The sequence below is a fragment of the Pinus tabuliformis genome, chromosome 8 (assembly GCF_031772625.1).
Source record: "Pinus tabuliformis cultivar Carrire ecotype Pingquan chromosome 8, CPIR1, whole genome shotgun sequence".
In the NCBI taxonomy this organism is placed as follows: Eukaryota; Viridiplantae; Streptophyta; class Pinopsida; order Pinales; family Pinaceae; genus Pinus; species Pinus tabuliformis.
The window spans coordinates 1,106,760,937-1,106,782,472 of record NC_142294.1 but is presented as its reverse complement, the minus strand read 5'-3'; the positions used below and the strand labels follow the sequence as shown (position 1 = coordinate 1,106,782,472).

Below are 21,536 nucleotides of genomic sequence, written 5' to 3'. Positions count from 1 at the left end.
ATTGAAGTTCCACCTTGCACAAATTCCTGGACATGAGGTAGGGCCTTGCACAAACACAAATCCAGAAATCATTCGCAGAGCCATCAAATCATTGGAAGAAATAGAGACAACCAAAGTGACCAAGGCAACTCTGAAGAGTCAAATGGCAAGGGGTGGAGTGGCAGGATTGGGAGGTGACCATGAGAGTGGTATTGGTTCTTCTTCAGCATCAGCATCTACACTCAAACCCATAGCTACCTCATCATCTTTTGTTCCTAGAACCACACCTGGAGCACAACCATCTATCACATCAGCTCTTAAACAAAAGGTTGAAGGAAAAATCTGACAAGTTGTTGGGCAGGTGTCTTCAACATTGTCAAGAGCAGTCCATTTTTCCAACCTGCGGTTGATGTTATTTCTATTATTGGCCCAGGGTACAAAGCCCCTTCATATGATGACTTTAGAGGGCGCATTCTTCATAATGAAAAGGTTGAATGCACTTAGGGGCTTCTGGGCACACATAGGATGCACTGTGATCTCTGATGGTTGGACCGATCAAAAAGGTAGAACCCTTATTAACTTCTTGGTTAATTGTCCCAAGGGGACAATGTTTATGAAATTTGTTGATGCAATTGCACAAATGAAGGATGCACAGTGATTATGTGATTTGTTGGACGTGTTCATTCAGAAGGTGGGTCCACAACATGTCGTCCAAGTCATAACGAACAATACTGCAAATTATGTTTTTGGCAGGATGCTTATGGAGAGGTATCCTAACTTATTTTGGACATCTTGTGTTGCACATTGCACTAATTTGATGTTGGAGGACATAGGAAAAATTCATTTTGTCAAAGATATTGTTGAATCATCAAAAAACACTACAAAATTTATATATAATCATGCATTTGTGCTTAATTTGATGAGAACATTCACCAACAACAAGGAGTTGGTGCGCCCTACCATTACACGGTTTGCCAGTAGCTTCATATCTCTTCAATCCTTCTTGAATTCTATGTGGGATGTGAAGAGAATATTTCTTTCAGAGGAGTGGCGTGCTTTGCCATAGAGCCGCAAACCAGAGGGAGACGCCATATGCAAGCTAGTTTCATACCAGGAAAGCTTCTGGGCGGGGGTCCAGGAGGTGTGTAGCATTGTTGAACCTTTGGTAAAGGTTCTTCGATTAGTTGATGGAAACAAGCCCACAACAGACTACTTGTATGAGGCCATGGATAGGGCCAAAGAATCCATTCGCAGCTACTATGATGATAGGGGGGATGAGAGGTTTCAGAGACAACAACTCATATGGGAAGTGATTGATGAGCGATAGAGTAATACACTCCATCGTCCCATTCATGCTGCAGGGATCTACCTAAACCCCGCATTTTCTTACTCATGTGGATTCTTATTTGATGTTGAGGTCATGAATGGATTTTTCACTTGTGTTCAGAAGATGGTGCCATCTCCAACAAAACGTGCATAAATCTCCAAAGAAATGGAGATATGCAGAATGGCAAGTGGCACATTTAGCTTTGACATGGCTATTATGGATAGGAAGACTAAAATGCCAGGTATGTTTTAGTTTGTTTCAAATTTCATTGTCTCTTCCTACTTTGCTTCAACTTTTAAATTTCAATTTTTTTTCTTATGTTTATCTTATTTGTTGTAGATGCATGGTGGAGAAGGTATGGTGGCAGAGTACCCAATCTCCAAAGGCTTGCCATTTGAGTGCTCAGTCAAACATGTAGCTCCTCCAGATGCAAGCACAACTAGAGTGTATTTGAAAAAATACACACCAAAAAGCGCAACAGGTTAAAAATATTCCATTTAATTTTTTGAATTCATTAAATAATATTTGTTTATAATTATTAATTTATTATTTATAATTTATCAATTTATGACCATTATACAGGTTGGAGTCCCAGGGACTTAATGACATGACCTATGCCTACTACAATCTTTGATTGTTGGTGAAGCAACTTGAGAAGACACCTGATGTGGAGGCCATCTCATTGGATGGGATTGACAGCACTGCTACATGGAGGGTTGAGGCCAAGAAGCCTGTCATGGAGTCGGCCCCTATGTAACAACCACTAGTCGTATATGCAGGGGAAATATTAAAATACTTCGTAGACAAATACATCCATTATAGGGCAGTAAGTATAAATTGTATATTATATAAAGAATTGATGTAAGATGATACAATGAGAATGAGGTCCTGTATATAAATAGCCAGGTAAGTACCCCTTCACGAACAGTTATGTCCTTTAGGGACATACCTTTTCATTAATTGCCAACTAATTAATCATTAATCTTATTTGTTGTTTTTTACATTATTTGTGTTTATTTTTATATAAATTGAGTTCGTTACATTGCCTTCCCTTTCAAAAAGCTTTGTCCTCAAAGCTTAATGATGAAGGATCGGTTCTCTTCTATTGATCGGAATATCTTCTTATTTCTGAGCTTTCATCTTTGCTGATACAAGACGATATGATGTTCTGAGCGATAGACAGAATTGTCGTATTGAAAACGGATCAAACCATCCTCGATTAATCTTCTGGGAAATCTTCTGACCCTTGGAGATGTGTGGTGAATAGTTATCGCATGACTAAATTGAGCTTATTTCAGTATTCTTCGAAACATAAGTTTGTTTATGTTTTGCATGATATAGATTTGTAGATTTATTAAGGCGTCTACTCTTTTGATTCGGATGTAGATAAGGAATTTTTCTTGTTTGAACTTCCTTAAACATTTTTATGGCAGTTTCCTGATTACCATCAGGGATCGTTGTTGTTGACTTAACTATTGAATCCTTATTTGGGGTGTCCTCTATTTGAACGACAACCTCTGAGTACGTTTTTATTTCAATAGGGTTTGGATTTGCCTAAACTGCGAGATTAGTGGTATTGATGTTTGTTTCTTCAGTTTGGACTGCTACATCTAGAGATTTTGATGCTTCCTTTGCGACAAGTTCATTGAACCTATTCGTCAATGATTTATTTTCGTCCTTAAGTTTTTTAATCTATTTGAGCAGATTTTTATTATGATTTTTGAGACGTAAACATTCCTCATTCTCTGAGTCGACTTTAATTTAGCCTTCATGCTTCTCGTCTTTTAAACACTTGATTTGTTCTACTAATGTTTGGTTAAGGCTCTTTAAACATAAATTTTCTTCTTCTTGTTCTAATAAACGCTCCTTGAGTTCCTTCTTTGATGCTTTAGCTTTCTTGACTTGTTCGAGTAGTTTTTCTTGGTGATCTCTGAGGCGCGAAATTTCTTTGTCTTTGCTGCAGATGACTTCTTCAAGCTCTTTTTGCTTCTTTGATATAGTTTTTTTGCTATCTTGAAACATCAAGTTTGAGATATCCCTAAGGTATTCTAACAAAGATTTTATTGATTTTGATTTACTTGTTATGTCTCGAAACGTGACCATCTTCCCTTTATAAGGAAATGTCAAAACTTGTTTCTCTATGTTTAACATGAATGTACCCAGATCCTTAAACCAGGGTTGACCGAGTATGATGTCAATGTTTTTATCCGTCCTTACAACATGAAATTGAGATATGTACTCATAATGACCTATTGTCACTTGTAGATCACAAATTTTATACTCTTTTTGGTCGAAAATATTTTTCTTTACACCAATGCTTAGCTCTAGAATTAATCGCTAATTTGCCAAGTTGATGTTGATATAATTTTTATCGTTGCTTGGGTTGATGGTGACATTAACCTGTCTTCCTTGGATACTTCTTTTAATGTAATTACTCTGTGATCTGTAACTGAAAGAGCACTATAGGAAAACCTTTCTTCCTTCGTCATTTTAGAATTGAGCTCCATCATTTTTTTCAATGATTGATCCCATTTGTTTTGTCGAGATGACTTAAGGTATTATGTAATCACCCCCTTTTTTTAATATAAACCTCTTTTTTTTAAATTAAATAATTAATTAATTAATTAATATTTTTTTAAATAATAATAACAATATTATTATTATTATAATTTTTTTATATATCTAATTATTTATTTAAATTAATTTTATATATATATCACGATGTAACGAATCAAAAGTAACGATCCGAAGTGGTATATCCCAACAAACGACTGTTCACAAGTCGTGAGTTGATTTGTAACTAGCGTTGACCCAACAATCGGCTTCCAATTCGAAGGGCAGCAGACCAGTGACGGGATTCCAACAAAAAGGATGAGTGACGACGGTGGTGGTGTGGACACAAGGGCAACGCAGCGGAGGATAAGGCGGAAGACACAGCAGAAAGTCGCGAGGGAGATGGAATGACGGCGGTGTGTGAGCTTGGGTGTGGGTTGCGGCTGGGCAGTCGAGGAAGTTGGCTAGCAGACAGTGAAATAGCAGTGCAGGGATGATCAATTACAAGTCGAACGGTGATGGGAAATGATGTTTGACAAGGGAGGAGACGTCGTTCCGGAGTCAACGAAAATAGTGGGGGCAGGGAGACACAATTAGGGTTAGCAATACGGCGGAGTGGTGTGTCAGAGTGGGTACAATCAAAGGACCGTGGTTGCATGGATCAACAACGACCTCAGCGGATGGAAGATGCACTTAACGGTTGGATCGATAGTGTTGACGGGAGCAGCGACAGGGTCAAGGATGGCTTGAACATGTCGAACAATGAAACTACGGCCTAGCTAGTGGCTCAGGCGGGTACCACTGTTGCAGAGCAGGGCACAATTGTTCCAAGCAAAGGAGTGCGGTGGAGGAACAGAATGATCACCAATGGCTGGAGGTCACGGTAGAGTTTATGCAACGGGCTGCGAGTTTTGGTCGTCGATGGCAGCCTGTCATGCGAAAGCACCTATTCCACTGGTCACAGGAATTTCAAAGACGACTTTTTGAATTTTTATTTTTATTTTTTTAAATAGATTTTCTTTATAATTTTTTTATTGTAATTTTTTTCTTAATAACTTTTTTTAATTTATTTATTTTTTTTAAATGATTTTTTTCTTCCCTTTTTTTTTTAAGTCTCTTTTTTTTATGGCCAAAGGCCAACTGGCGAATTGGAGAAGCTCCAAACTCTAGTGTAGCAGAATGATTTAATTGCTACGACAACAAGGTTGTCGAGAGGTTGATGGCCAAAGGCTTGGTGACCAGCCAACGTGGCTCTGATACCAATTTAATGACCACTAGTCGTACACGCAGGGAAATATTAAAATACTTCGTAGACAAATACATCCATTGTAGGAAAGTAGTAAGATGATACAAATGAGAATGAGGTCCTGTATATATATAGCCAAGTAAGTACCCCTTCACGAACAGATATGTCCTTTAGGGGCACACCTTTTCATTAATTTCCAGCTAATTAATCATTATCTTATTTGTTGTTTTTTACATTATTTGTGTTTACTTTTATATAAATTTAGTTCGTTACACCCTGATTGGTTAGAGGAGGTAGTGGAGGGGGTAGCAGTTGCAAAGGAGGAGGAGGAGGAGGTGACACCACCTATCGTGGTCACCAGCAGAGGACGTGGTCAACCTCCTATAGCTCCTAGTTCTTCAACTTTTAGAGCACAGCAGAGTCCATTTCCAGTGCCAGCCCCAGCGCATTCTTCATCCAGAGGGAAAATTGTTATATTTTCTCGCAAGAGGGGCAGAGGAAATCATTAGTATTAGTTATTTAGTTCAAACTTCATTTCATTGTATATGACATTATGACTCATGATATGAGATACATTATTATATTTTTTGTTGATATTTTGAGGCTGAGTTGGGATTCACGACTAAGAATTCAAGACATGATTCGTTGTTATGTGTGATGTAGCACTAGACATGATATTACATCTTATATATTAGTTCTCTTTTCATATTTATGTGTCAATACATTTATTTTATGTTTTGGATGCTTTAGATATTAAAATTTTGAAAAAAAAAATGAAGAAAATTTAAAAGAAATAAACAAAAAAAAAAAAAATTGTATTTGTCGATTTTTCCCTGATTTTTACGTTTTTTTCCGATTTCAGACCCTCTCCGATCTAATCCCGATCACGATATTCGCAACATTGGTCACACCAAAAATCTTCAAATAAGTAGAAACATGTTCAGCAATGGTTTCATTCAATGAATATCCTTATAGTGGGTACCATCTTTATGTGGCATTTTCTACATCGGGGTGATAACCTTATGTGCCCAAAAATATTCATTATTCTCACTTTATTAGGAGTGATGATAAGTATGGCTAGGCAAAGACACAAATTAGTGAGCCAATATCATGTGAGTCTTTTGTTGTGTGAAGAATAGTGATGAACAGCAAGTAGCATTGATCATGAGTATCGTTTGGCACATCATGCGTTTTTTTTATGGTCGTCTTATATCCCCTTACTGGGATTAAAATAAGGTATCAACCAATGATAAGCCTCACCTTCTTCATATAGTTGATTTGTTAAATAACTTAAGAGTGGTAAGTGTGTTTTCTAAAATTAACTTAGGTAGAAATGACCAATAAATACGCTAACATCTCAAAGACCACTTTTATATTAGATTATGATGTCTTTTCATCTTACAAATGTTCTAGAAATGTTTTTGAGGCTAATGAATAAACTTTGTTTGGAAATTTTGTAGCCATCTTCCTAGAAATGTTGACAAGGATAATGAATAACCTTTGCTTGGAAATTTCGTATCCATTTTTCTAGATGGTATTATGATTTTCCAATAACAAGAAGAAAGAGATTCAACGACACTTGAAACGGGTATTGGGCAATGTTACATTTATCATGTCAATAATTCTTTCTCCAAGGATCTATAATATAGTGTTAATTTTAGGTATGTTCTATGCTTAGAGCAATTTATTTCAATTTTCACAGTGAACTCAATATCTTTGCCAGATTAGCAATCACATCAGCATTAAAGTAAACTGCAGATAGAACATAAACATAAATTGCAGAAGACAAGCCAAGGCAAGAGGACACAACATGTGGCACTAGCAAGGGACAAACCCCAATATGGGGAAACCCTTGATCAATTCTTCTTATATGTTCTTCAATAGTTCAGCAGAGAGAGAGAGAGATAGTACATTTACAATAGAAGTCAACACTTTGACTTATCAAGATAAGAGCATGGATCATCTCTAAGAAGATGATACATGAGATCAGTGGAAGACATGTTGCTTCAACTGATTCTCCAAGGTGACTCCTTCATCTATCATTGTGCTGCACTCGTCATCATGCTGCACCTCACTATGCTGCACCATGTTACACCCATCATCACTATGTTGCATCTCATCATGCTTCACCAATCATGATTGCACCCAGCACTGTACTGCATCTCCTCTTGCTGCACTATGTTGAGCTTTTCATTGCACTGTGTTGTACCCAAATGCATGTTGCAATACCTCATCATCCTGATGCTACAATACCTTCTTGTTGCTGCCATATGTTCTCGCTGTTGCCATATGTTCATCATTACCATGCTGTACTATTGCTGCTCCATACTGCACCATGTTGCCTTCATCATGCTGCCACTCCTTTTATCACAGTGCTGCACTTTGTTACCCAGCACACAACATGTTGCACTACACTTCTTTATGATGTCTGTCATGCTGTAGCAGCATTCCACACCATGCTGCTCCAACACTGTCATATCTTATCATTTGCTGCATAGTTCACTGTTAAGAGGATTCTCTATATGTTGCACTGGAAGTCATTCTAATACTAGGTGGACAGCCTTCATGTTAAGACAGTCCTACCTATCCTCACATAGCAACATCAAACTTGCTGCTCAAACTTTCATATGGCTGTAGCCTTCGATTCTCCAACAGACTTCCAAACAGCCTTTGAAGGACTGCGGCATACCTTAATAGAACCCCTCCCTAGCTGCGTTGCTGCCTTAGGGCATATGACAGCCCTTTGCTGCCCTATGCAAGCCCAGCTGTGGTGCTATGGCCTGCGGCCTAGCACAACAACATTCGGTCCTCAAAACATGTCACAATCATCATGCGTTTAGCCCTCAAACTCGGCCTAACAGCTAGCTAAGATGACTGTGATTTAGGTCTGCGTTAGAAGTCTCTTTTGCTGTGATGATACCTGCGGCTAGGGCACATTTTGCATCAGCTGTAACCCTTCCTTAGATCTGCGGCTAGGGCACATTTAAGGCCTCCTCATGACAGCGGATTAGGGCATCCTTTAGGCAGCGTATTAGGGTAGATTAGGGCAGCGTATAGGAGCAGGTTTAGGCTGTGAAGGAGCCTCTTTACTGCGGCCAGATCTCCTCTCTTGGACTGCAGTTAGACCACCCTCTATGGCTAGGGCATCATCCTCTATGACTGTGTTTCTCCCTTAGAGATTCTTCTTTCCACTAAAACCCAAGGCAAGTGGAGAAGAAGAAATCTCAAGAGAGTTGTGTGTCCAAATGACTTGCAAGGCACTTGTATTTATACCAAAACGTGGAGCACAAGTGGGGGCAGTTTAGTTGTTTGCTGACCTTGACAAATTGTCCCATAACACAAATAAATTCATATCTCCATGAATACTTATCGAAATCGGATGATCTTTAGATTAATCCTACACCTCTCAATGAGAGGGATCCAAGAAAAATATCAGCTGCCATAAATAAGATGACCCACATGGAGTTTGGCACTAGTTGCCAATTTTAACATATAGCTTATCGGCAATGCTAGTGAAAATATTGGAAAACATCAAAACTTTAAAAAACACAAAAATAATCACTTTTTTCAATTTTTTAAACATTTAATGTAGCAGCATCATCAAACAAACATGTTGCTACATAAATATGAATGTGAAATGATATATAAGATGTACAACATGTCATATATTGCATGTTGATATTGAATTGTTTGTCCTAAGTCCTAAAATCCTAATAGCATGAAGAAAATCACATCAAATAAAAATAAATGTGTCTCATCAGATGAATCATCATGAAGCATCTAGATACCACAATAATAAATGCATTAAGGAATCACTAATTCCATCTACCCCTTCTATAAGAAAAGGTCATCAATCTTCCTTTCATAGTAGTAGGTGCAGGAGACGGGGAGCCTAAGGTAGAAGGTGTTGGCACTGAGGTTGAAAGTGCTAGGGCTAAGGTGGAAGCTAAAGTGAGATGACTTATCTTAGCTACCTATCTTTGTGGATGCGGTGGTTGTTACGCACTCTCAATCTCCTCCTCTAAAGATGTCTCCATTAGAAATGGAACATCCTCCTTCTATAAGTCAACATCCTACTCCAACCACTCAAGTGCCTCCTACATAGCAAGCCTCTTAGCCTCCACCCTCCATGGACTCATGGTGTCAATCACATCCAATGAAATGGCTTCCATGTTAGATGCCTTGTCAATGTTTCACACAACCTAAGATTGTAGCAAGCATTGACCATGTCGTTAAGGCAGTGGACTAACATACCTATATTAGGGCTATATTGAAATTAGAGGATGATGAGCATAACTTACAATTATTGAAATTACAAAAACAAAAAAAAATTAATCTTAACACTTCTACCTCGTTATGCTTCTTGGAGTGCATCTTTTCAAAGACATTGTAGTTGCACTCACACCTTGAAGAGTTGCAAGTTCGACTAAGCACCCAAATGGAAAACTTTTGTAGCTTTGGGACTCTTTTATCATAGTCTGTCCACCAAACATCTACAACAAATAAACAGAAAGGAAAGACGACAAATTATATTTCCAACAAGTAACAATTAGATAGAAAGGAAAGGCATTGAAATTTGACAAATTAAAAACTATTTTTACTTGAAGTTTACCTAGCATCCTTGTGCTCATGTATTGGATAGCCATGTCATAATCAAATGTCACAATGGCTAGCATATAGATCTCCACTGTTTGGAAATCTCCAAGCATTCAACACAATCGACTGTACACATCGGAGGAATCCATCCATAGCATCAAATCTAAAACCATAGGAGTAAGAGAATGCAAGGTTGAGGCAGAGCCCTGCTACATGAATGGGAAAATCATGAGTATTGTTCCATTGATCAAACTCCATATCCTGGCTTGTTTGGTGAATCTCTCCTCCCCCTTGTCCTCATACTACTAATAGATAGCTTCCTTGGCCCTATTCATGGCATCATACTAATACAAGTAGCCCATTGTTGGCTTGCCATCATCAAACATGTGAAGAACCTTTACCGAAGGCTCGCGAGTGCCACACCTCCTACACTCTCATCTGAAAACTCTAATCATGTCTCACAAGTTGAGCTATGGCTTGCCCATCCAATTTTGTGTCGTATACACAAGCATTCTACTCATTTGAAAGAAACATGCTCTACAACTCCAACTTGTGGAGATATTGAAGAGCACTCTTCATGTCTTCTACAAAGGAAGAAAACCTTCACACTACAACAAGAGTCATAATAGCCATAATTGTATTCAATATCATGTTCTCTAGGATTTACATGAATGGCACAAACCTCAAAATCGCAAGAGCAAACCCAACCATCACACAAGTGACAAGAGCAATCTCTCGAAGAATATCTAGGACATCTCTCTCCTTGTCTTCTCCTAGGGCTTCCTCATGAACCCTAATGCCATACTCGCTATAAGAATTTTTTCTCTCCTAAGGTTTCCTCATGAACTCTAACATCTTACTCTCTACAAGACCTCCAAGACAAGTAGAAAGATAATGTACAACGATAAATGAACGCAAAAAAATTCTCCTCCCTTTATATATAAAGTAGGTGAGGGAGACTAGCATAAAACAAGGACATAAGTCCATACAAGTAACCAACAAGGCAAACCCACAATAATCTCTACAATACAAGGATGTACATGTATCAATTAGATTTTATCCATCACCCAAAATGAAATGCCCTTGAAGCATAATCCTCCTTAAATTTTCCTCATCTCTGTAAGATTCATTTTTTTGGGATCCATATACTTGAATACATGTGAGTCGTGTATACACAGCATGTAATTTTATACCCTCTAGATAATAAAATTACGCTTATTTTCTGAGGTAAAAAATAATCCTCCTTAAGCTCAACTCCCTTCCACCAAGATGGTGCACTCTCCAACAAGTGTGTGTGCATATCCTCTCATGTACCCAATAATCTCATGCATGCCAATGTGGTCACTAAACTCCAAAGCTTCTCCTCAACAAATGTATTCATATCCACAACAAAACTCCATGAAGTATCCTCCTCAACCCAAGCATCATCAAATCAAGTGTCCAACATCCAAGGTGTATATCACATGGTCCGAAGATCCTAGGACTAAGTGCCCTCGGAGTGCCTAGTGTTCCTCCTAGGTAGGTACCTCACTAATTGAACGACCAACTCCCCCATTGTATGCACACAATGGATCAGTCAACATCCCAATTAGGATAACAACATCCAAGGCAAGGGCACCATGTTAGCACTCTAACCAAGGTCAGGCATCAACCCAAACTAAGCCATCCATTTGTCCATGAAGCATTGCCAAGGGACTACGAGACATAGTGCTTTCCTAGCAAGGCAAAAACAATTTTGGAGTAACTACAAAACCTAACACTCATAACCAGCACAAGTATATGTCTGAAAATGATACTTTGAATCTCACTCTAACCCGTGGAATTGATTCCAACTAATTGCTGCTGCCTAAAAGACATCTGAATCATAATTTCTTATTGTTAAATGCAACATTTTCAATTAAACTTTGCAACATTTTGAAATGCTATCCTCAGTTATTAATACTTTTTATAAAAGCAAAATTTGTTTGCTGATTTGTACACTTCATATTTGTCTAAGCAAGCAGCGTCACAATACCTACTAAAGATTCATTTCCTCAGCATAAAAATACAGTGATATCATGAAATTGTTAGTAATGGAATATGAATGAAGATAATTGCCAATAGATATTCATAAGCATGTAATGCTTCATACCTGTGATCCATCTGACAGACGGCCATGGTAAACAGTGCCAAAGCCACCTTCCCCAAGTTTTTTATGATAATTGAAATTGTCTGTTGCTTCAATCAGTTCCTTGAAGGAGAAGATTTTCCATCCGGAGCTCGCTCTTTCTACAACAGCCCTGTACAACTCAAGAAAGCATTCGATTAGAAGTAGACCCAGGAAAAACATGCTTAAGGAAACTTGTGCGGTTTATTAGATACAAATGGCAAAGAACTGCCATAGGTGAGGAAAATTATTAAAATGATGACGCAAAAGTCATAAGATGGGATAAGTGCAGAGAAAAATAAATAAAATTTTCTAGAGCCCTTCATGATGAGACGTGCCAGACTTCGGAAGCAAATATTTTTCCACTTATTAGCAACTAGACATGAAATAGTCATAGAGAATCTGAAATATATGTCTATGCATGCTAGAAATAATCAGCAACCAGAAAGAAGAAATTTGCAATATTTATTGGTTCCTCACAACAGGGAAAGGTCACAAACAGTGAGAAAATATAGATTGTTAGGTTAATCAAACTAGCATGTATTACTCCATTCAAAAGTAGTGCATTTCTTGAAATATAATACAGATACAATAGAAGACAACGGAATGGATCACAAGATGCATCGAGAAAAAGCAGAAAACACTTTTCATAAATATTAGCCCACAAGAAAGCCCAATTGAAAGAAAATATGTTGCAATGTAATGTCCTAGGGTAATTTTCTTCCTAGGGTTTCTTATTCCATATAGGGTTTCCAGCAGAAATTCAATGGATGTTCATGTGTTCCCACAACAACAGGCATCTCTTCATAAAACACAAATTATTCAATGCAATAGTAATCCAGTCAACAGTAATATGATATTACTCAATTTCACAGCCCCAAGGGTTAGCTCAACCGGTCAAAGCAGTGCCTCGCCATACAGGAGATCACAGGGTCGATTCTACCCGAACGCCCTTGGGGTCAGGTCAGTACATAGGCCGAGGGGATGTGATCCCCCTTCGGGGTCGATCTGCCCAGATTTACTGTAGACGTAGCGGCTACCCAATGACCAAGGGTAACCGTGAACCACCAGGTAAACAAACAAACAAACAAACAAAAGAGATATTACTCAATTTCACATGCGCAGAATTGATTGTTCAATAACCAGAATCTGCTCAACCAATACAATACTGTCTGCCAAATGAATCAAAGTTTACTAGCTTAATTGGATTCCACTACAGCCCACAGAACCTGGGCTAATTTGTTTAATTCATAGTCTGAAGGATCACTGTAGCTCAGAATTACTTCCGTAACAAGTCCGCAGATGTATCATTGCTTCGCTGAACCCTCAGGAAAGATTCCACCGAATTTTACCCTCACCAATACACGAGCTGCTTCAGAAATGTGGTCAAGCTGCCACAGAGATTGACCAATTGCCTAGAATGTGCCTTGAGTAGCCTCAAGATTATTTCAGCCTGAACTGCCTTTAGACAATCACCCACGCTGCCTTGGGAGGTAGGCTAATTTTCGGCCCTGCGGTCTGCAGGATGCGAAACTCGCTGTTTCCACTCCCCGAACTGTCAAACTGTCACAACCAGCATCACCTTCAGCTGAGTATATCACCAGAATATTGTTTGATCAGTTAAGAGCCAGATCCCACATATTTGCCAGATAGAAGATACCAATTAGTTACTGAACCAGACAGAACCAGATCTATGATTTGCTCCAATGACCTGTGCCAGAACAAGGAGGAGGGGTGACTAGGTAGGGTGGGATCACCTCCACCGAAACTAGTCAAAGAAGAGAAAGGGGTCTTAAAACCCTCAGAGGTCAGGCTCAAAGAAAAATAGAGACAAATTAATCCGAATCCATGACAATAATTTTATTCAAACACTCTTCTATTTATAGTTTTCTCCATGGGCTTCCACATTTGAAGGTTTGTGTAAGCGACCCCCAATTTTGGGTTCTTTTACCCCAGCTGACCCAATTTGGCACAATGTTGCCCCAACATTGGAAAAATTAGGTTTTACCCTTTTATCAAGACTATAGCCTACGGGATTGGATAGGTTATTTTGTCCTTCCGAAGGCAATTAATTCGTAAGGGGCATTACAGTCCCCCCTTCCTAACATTGCTTACCTTCAAGCAATGGCAAGTTCAGTTGCTAGATAATTTTCCCTTCCATCAAACTTATCACCCATGCATTGCTTTCATCACTTTCAGTTTTACCAGTGCAATGTTTGTCAACTTCAATGCCTTCATTTTCCCAACCTACTATTTCTTCAGGTCGATTTCTGCGCTCCCTTGTTGACAGCAACGCTTGAGATGTGCCTATATGACCAGAAGAAACTCAAGGGGACCAATCATCTACATGCTTAGTCCAACCAGCTATTAGTGCAATGGGCTGAATGTACTTCTTAAGTTCTAATAAAGATGTCCTGAATCCTGATTTCTTTTGCTGTAGAAGCCTGCTCAAGACATTTGTGCCAATGTTTACAGTAGTCCAGATTCTACCGTGGGCCAACCACTGAACCTAGCAAGCAATCTTCAACATATACTATATATGCAGCAACTGCAGGAAGATGACACCCTCCATTCTTTGTTGAATGAAGACTGCCAGGAACATTTGTCGCCAAATTTGGTAAGGAGGTTCTGCGGCAACTTGCAATTGATTTGCATAAAACACACCACCCACATCTCTCCTTGGGTGGTTCTATTGACTTCTTCTTACCAGCCTAGATCCATCTTAACCTCGGATCTATCAAGTGCCAAGAGGGATCAAATCTCTTGAGGCGCAAACTAGAAGTCATGTGCTGCACTGCTCCATAGTCAAATATAAGCACTTTCAGGAAGACATCACCATCATAGTCGAGGTTTGAAAAGAACTGGACAAACCAGATTCTATGAGAATTCATGTGCTGCATTGCCCCATATTCCAAATATAAGCACTTTCAGGAAGACATCACTATCATAGTCGAGGTTGAAAAGAGTCGAGCAGTAGAAACATTTACTTCATCCTTTTGTTTCCTCTCTCTTTTTGTCAATTTGCAAAAGTCTTCTTCACGTGCACCTCCTCATGATAATAAAAACACTTGAATCTATTCTTAGCATCATTAGGACTCTGATTGGAGAACTTTGTTGTCCATGGAAGGAATAAAGGGTCAACATAAAATAAAATAATAATTAATAAAAGGGGGTAAAATTCACCCATGGTATTATCCATGGTATTGCCTGTGGTATTTGAAGGAAGGAATTACTATAAAAGGGGACATTGATGGAAGAATTATTGAGAATTTGATAAGGAACTCGAAGAGTTGCCGAATTAAGGGGGGAGGAACCCTGATATTTACCAGCTTCAGTATTGGGAGACATACCCTAGCTGTAGACCCATTGGCTTCGAGGTTGGAAGACACACCCTCGTCAATCATTTAACTTGAATCTTCTGGAGAAAAATTGGTGGCAGGAGAAATCAGCATTGAAAGATCAAACACTTTAAGAGGCTGAGTCCACCCATTAAAGTCATTTTGCAGGGCCGCGTTGAGCCTAATTAGATATTTTGGTTGATGAATCGCTGTCTCAAAGGGCCACAATAGGTAATTGATTCCAAAGCAGGGCCAAATCAAGTCGATCAGTTACTACCTAAGGATGATCTGAATAATACCAGGCCGTCATGACAAAATTATCTGTCTCAAAAGGACAACGCTATTATCCACATTTAGGGGGCTAAATTCCTCCATTACAAGTTGCCATCTCTGCGAACAAAATGTGAAGGTCGATCTTTAATAATAAATAATCAATCTGGAGGATCGTGCCGCATCTGGGATTGACCGGGGCTGAGATCACTATTAGGGCTGAAACTATTGTTGTCAAAGGCAGGATTTCTTTTGTTTATAGTCAAACAGCCCCCTCCCAAGTCCAGATCGAGCAACTGGCTGAAAAGTATCTAGAAAAGGACAAAGTAGTTCCTAGAGTGAACAATCAATTCGGGAGGCCAGGTTATTTAGCAGTGGCGGTGGCAAGTCACTTTAATGTTGGTTCAAAATACCCAACAATGAAGCAGATCGGATAATTGCAGTTGATCCAAGGCAGATTGGGCAATTTCAAAGGCTATTCACATTGTTAGTTGTCAGGCTGAATGTCTCAGAAGTGAGTTTATCAGGGTCGACTTATTAAAATCTCTTGGGCCACGGGTGGACAAGATCTGTTGGTCGAAGCCACTCCAAGCCTTAAGTCGCCGTGTTTCTCCGAGTTTCAGGGATCATATGGTTATGGTCTATTCCTTGGTCAAATTTCGAGACGTCTGCAAGGAAGGTCGCATGCTCTAATACAATTCCAAGCAAATCAATCAATGTGAAGAGAGCCGAATTCAACCTAGTGCATTATGAAGGTCAGAAATCAAGTTGGCAACTTTGGAGGTTAGAATCATTATTTGCCAAGGGTCGAGCCAGCAATAAGATACATTCAGGGGCAATTTATCTGGTCAAATTCTTCAGTAAAAGGGGCAGCACGGGATTAAGTATTCTCACAAGGGCACACTGCCTAGCTCCCTCTGAAATACATGTAAACTTCCTCCTACAAAACCTTGCAATAAAAATAATGTTGGAGCACTCATTTCTAAAGTTTACACATTCAATTATTACAGGTGTTTCCTGACAATGAGAACTGTGTGGATTTTTGTTTTTAAAAAAATTGATGCCAAATAATTTCCTGAAGATTAACCCTTGAAGTGTTTGCAAATTAATTAAAGGCTTACTACAGTGGTATCAGAGTTGGTCATCTTGCCAGCCTGGTAGGGTTATCAGTGGATGTTTCCAAAAGATCAGGGGAACATAACCTTCAGGAAGGAGCAAAAGGGGGAACAAGAACAGATGGGGGATCATGAAATTCAGCAGTGGGGATGCTTTACAAATATCTTGAACGATCTAGCTAGAGGGAAAAGGGGGATACTCCAAGAATTAGAACGTGGACGGCGTGAAATGGGCCAAGAACTAGAACGTGGACAGCATGAAATGGCCCAAATGGTAACAGGAGGTCAACATGAGATGGCTTCAGCTCTAAAAGAAGTTGTCCAGACCATGGCCAGTCTCTGTGGCAATCAACCAAATCAAGGGGCGAAAGGTTGGCAGAGAAATTACACTTTGTTTGGAGGAGATGATAATCATAATGGGGAGGCTAGTAACTCCACTAATCCTATGCCCCCACTGGTAAAACCAGCTTCATCAAGACCACTCCTACCCAAGTTTCTGGAAGTGCAAGCAGATAACCAATAGAGACGAGGAGATAACTTCTTGGAATACTTGAGGGAGTCCCAGGCAATGGGAGCGGAATTTTAGGCCCAAATGCCGTTCCAAGACTATTGTGCCATCAAGCACAAAGGTAGAAGGGACTCCAACAAATGGTGGATGAACGATGATATCCCAAAGAAGGCCAGGAAAATAAATATACCCACTTTTAATGGCACTTCTGGAGGTTCAGCCAAAGCTTGGATGCAAAAGCTCGACACATACTTTCAGCCCAATCCTGTGAAGGACTTCGAGGCAATCCAGTATGCCACCCTGCATCTGGAACGTGAAGCTCACAAATGGTGGTACCATGAGTTAACCACAATTGGGCATTCCAACATCAACTCTTATCTAGAGTTTACAAAGAGATTAATCCACAGGTTTGATAAGAGGGACCCTGAGCTGCATTTTAGGGACGTTGCACAACTAAAACAAATAGGGAGCCCGAACAAATTTATTTCTCAATTCCAAAGATTAGTCACAATGGTTACAGATATCTCTCAGAAACCACTGGTGATGTTATTCACAAAGGTGTTAGTTGAGCCATCGCATGGTTAGGTCAAGGCTTTTAAGCCTAGCACATTACGGGAAGCCATTTCCAAGACAAGGGATGTGGAGGATGTGGCACCTAAAAATAAAGCATCTTCCAAACCACCACCTCTTTAGTAGGCCAGCGATAAGCCTCCTCCCCGAGAGGAGAAGACCGAACAAAATAGGTTGGACCCTGGAGCTTGGGATGGAGTTACGAAGGAAGAAATTTTGTTATAGTTGCAAGGAGCAATGGGAGCCAGGCCACAAATGCAAGGGAAAGAGCAAAGTGCACTACATTGAGGTGCTCTTCGAAAGTGAGGAAGAAGGGACAAGACCAGTGCAGAATGACGAATAGTCGAGTTCAAAGAAGAAGCAGCCAAGAGCAGAAGTAGTAAGTGGCACCATAGCCACACTTTCTGGAGTTCCTAGCTATAACACCTTCAGAGTCAAAGGTTCCATACAGAAGCACCGCGTCACTTTCTTAATCGACAATGGGTCTTACCTACAATTTTATTGACTCAACATTTATAGAAAAAAGAGGCATCCCCACAAAGGACTTTGGAGGCTTCAACATAGAAATGGTCGGCAATTACATCACGAACTGCAATCAGACAGTCTCAGAGGCAAAGCTGAAAATGGGCAACTACACTATGGTTGATGATTTTTATGTGGTGAAGTTGTCCAATTCTGACATAGTACTGGGTGTCCAATGGCTTATCACCATAGGGAAGCATTGGAAAAACTACTAGACCATGGAGATGGGATTCAAAATGAAAGGAGGTCAGAGGGTAGTCTTGAGAGGTATGACTCAAGATCCTCCAAAGATTGCTACACTCAAACAAATGGCTGGCAGAAATAGGCAGAAGCACATAGAGTTATCACAAGATACCCAACAAATCAGGGCCTAGTCTAATTCAGAAGAAGAGAGAAATTTGTGGTCAAGGTCAGGTGTTACGGCTCAAATGGAGCATAATCGTGTGAGAGGTCTGTAGCAGCAAATCAAGAATACTCAACATGGAGATGTGAAACCAACCAGGAAGGGGATTTGCAACTAAGAGGAATCAAATAGCAACAGGGGATCAACAAAAATACAACAAAATCATGAAGCAGATGGGCCACAACCAAGAGTTAAGTTCTTCAACCTCTTGGGGGGTTCTTACAACAAGTAGCAACACTTTTGAATTGGATGACTTTCAGATGATGCAACAAGTTGTTGCCAAAGCCTTCTACCGGTTTGTCTAGGATTCTAGTATTAGATGAGATTTGCTTAAGGACAAGCAAAATTTGGGAAGGGGGGGTTGTAATATCCCTTTCTAGAAGCAAAGGGAGATTAAGTATTACCCTATCTAGATCCAATAGCCTAATGACACGAAGAATAAGGGGTCAACATAAAATAAAATAATAATTAATAAAAGGGGGTAAAATTCACCCATGGTATTCGAAGGAAGGAATTACTATAAAAGGGAGAAGTATGATTGAAGGGGATATTGATGGAAGAATTATTGAGAATTTGATAAGGAACTTGAAGAGTTGCCGAATTAAGGAGCGAATGGGGGGGGCAACCCTGATATTTACCAGCTTTGGTAATGAGAGGCATACCCTAGTTGTAGACTAATTGGCTTCAAGGTTGGAAGACACTCACACTCCACAGTCAATCGTTTACCTTAAATCTTCAGGAGCAAAACTAGTGGCAAGAGAAATCAACATCGAAAGATCAAACTCTTTAAGAGGTTGAGTTCACCCATTAAGGTCAATTCACAAGGTCGAGTTGAAACTAATTAGATATTTTGGTTGAAGATGAATCATTGTCTCAGAGGGCCAAAATCAGGTAATTGATTCTAGAGCAAGGCCAAATCAAGCTAATTAGTTACTACCTAAGGTCGATCTAATAATACCAAAAGGGCAGCGCCATTATCCACATTTAGGGGGCCAAATTCCTACATTACAAGTTGCAATCTTTGCGGACAGAATGTGAAGGCCAATCTTTAATAATAAATATTCAATCTGAAGAGTCTTTCCACATCTGGGATTGATCGGGGCCAAGTTCACTATCTAGGGTTGAAACTATAGTTGCCAAAGGCGAGATTTCTTATGTTTATGGTCGAACAGCCCCCTCCCATATCTAGATCAAGCGAGCGGCTGAAACATATCTAGAAAAGGACGACGCGATTTTGGGAGTGAAAAACCAATTCAAGAGGCTAAGTTATGTAGCAGCTGCGGTGGGCACAAGTAATGCCAAGTTTCGTGTTAGAAGGCTAAGATCATGTTATTGTATAGACCGGAGCTCGGGGCATTCATTGGGTCAGATTTGACTTTAACATTGGGACGAACTGCCTAACTGTGAAACAGATCAGATAATTGCAGTTGATCCAAGGCAGATTGGGCGATTCTAAAGTCTAATCACAGTGTTAGTCATCAAGTCAAATCTCTCAGAAGTGAGTTTATCAAGGTCGACTTATTAAAAACTCGTGGGCCACAGGTGAACGAGATTTGTTGGTTGAAGTCGCTCCAAGCCCTAAATCACAGTGTCTATCCAAGTTCCAAGGATCATATGGTTGTGCTCGATTCCTTGGTCGAATTCTAGGACATCTACAAGGAAGGTTACATGCTCTAATACAATTCCAAACAAATCAGTCAGTGTGAAGAGAGCCAAATTCAACCTGGTGTGTTTCGAAGGTCAAAAATCATGTTGGAAACTTCAAAGGCTAGAACCATTATTTGTTAATTTTCTTGAAACTCTACACACTACTTAGATGAATTATTGAAAATAGGGCAACTGAAAATTGAAACCAAATTTACTTTCACCAAGATATAGAGTTTCCTAACAATCAATAAGTAGTGGAAAAACACTAGAGATAAAAACACATGCACACAAAATTGAAACATTTTACCTAGTAAAACCTAAAAGGGAAAACATGTTTTCTTTGTTGTGATCTAAGAAACTAAATTCATCCTCTCTCCCCACATGTCCTAAATTCCGCGTGTCAGACACGATTCTCGAAGGACATGTGTCTAATTCATGGTTCGAGCGTGTTTGAACACGAGGTATTTGTAGACCTAGCAAATTTGATTCACCTGAGCAGCGTGTCACGATTTTGAGACACATGTCCCTCTCGAAAAGTGTGCCACGGCTCTTTAAAAGCCCGATTTGGGTCACTATCTCTTCATTGTAATGCATCTCTCTTGCTGTCGGCATGTGGGAATGAGTAGAAAAGGGTTTAGGAGCGTTTTGGAGGTGATTCAAGCAACCAATAAATGCATTTTGCTTTCATCATCTTGTTGCAAGAGGAATTGGAGCACATATGGGAATTTGCATAGTTTGAAGAAGAGCATGCTTAAGCAATCCAAGGTAGAGACAATGGTATATGTGCACACCAACCTTCGTCTTATTTACAGGCTAAGGAAGGAGTGGTTGAAGGGAAAGACAAAGATGTGGGATGTAATGATATGGGTTTGGACAACAGTGTTGAGTTGGCATTGGCTAACTTGGATCTTAATGAGCAAGTTCTAGAGCCTATGACTTTTAATGATGGTGATACTCTTGAGGGGTCATCCTCCACACTAGCAGATGCAAAGATTACATTGGATACAGAGGAGGAGGATGCATAGGAGAGCAGTGGTGACCATGACAGTGATGGTGATTTTGATGATCATGATGATTGATGAGCTACCTACTACCTTGTAGTTGTTTTGTATTTTGTATATTTATTTGCACTAGCATTGCTAGTCAAGAGTCCTCAGGACTCAGTACCTATGCAACACATTTTGATTTTGACAACTTAATGAGAAAATTGCAGTTTCTTGTCTTTCTCCTATTGGATCATTGATGAATCTATCACAATTGTATTTGTATGCATAATGTTACAAGTTACAAATTTACAATGTAAAATCTAGAAATAT

General features: G+C 39.6%; 1 protein-coding gene across 1 annotated transcript in view; it reads right to left on the bottom strand.

The window, feature by feature from the left end:
• LOC149239221 (PTI1-like tyrosine-protein kinase At3g15890) overlaps positions 1 to 21,536 on the bottom strand; it is a 96,282-nt gene that overhangs the window by 36,892 nt on the left and 37,854 nt on the right. Inside the window, exon 2 of the mRNA XM_089373350.1 lies at positions 11,833 to 11,980. Coding sequence (XP_089229476.1) covers positions 11,833 to 11,980 — 148 coding nt within the window. The remainder of the gene's footprint in view (positions 1 to 11,832; positions 11,981 to 21,536) is intronic.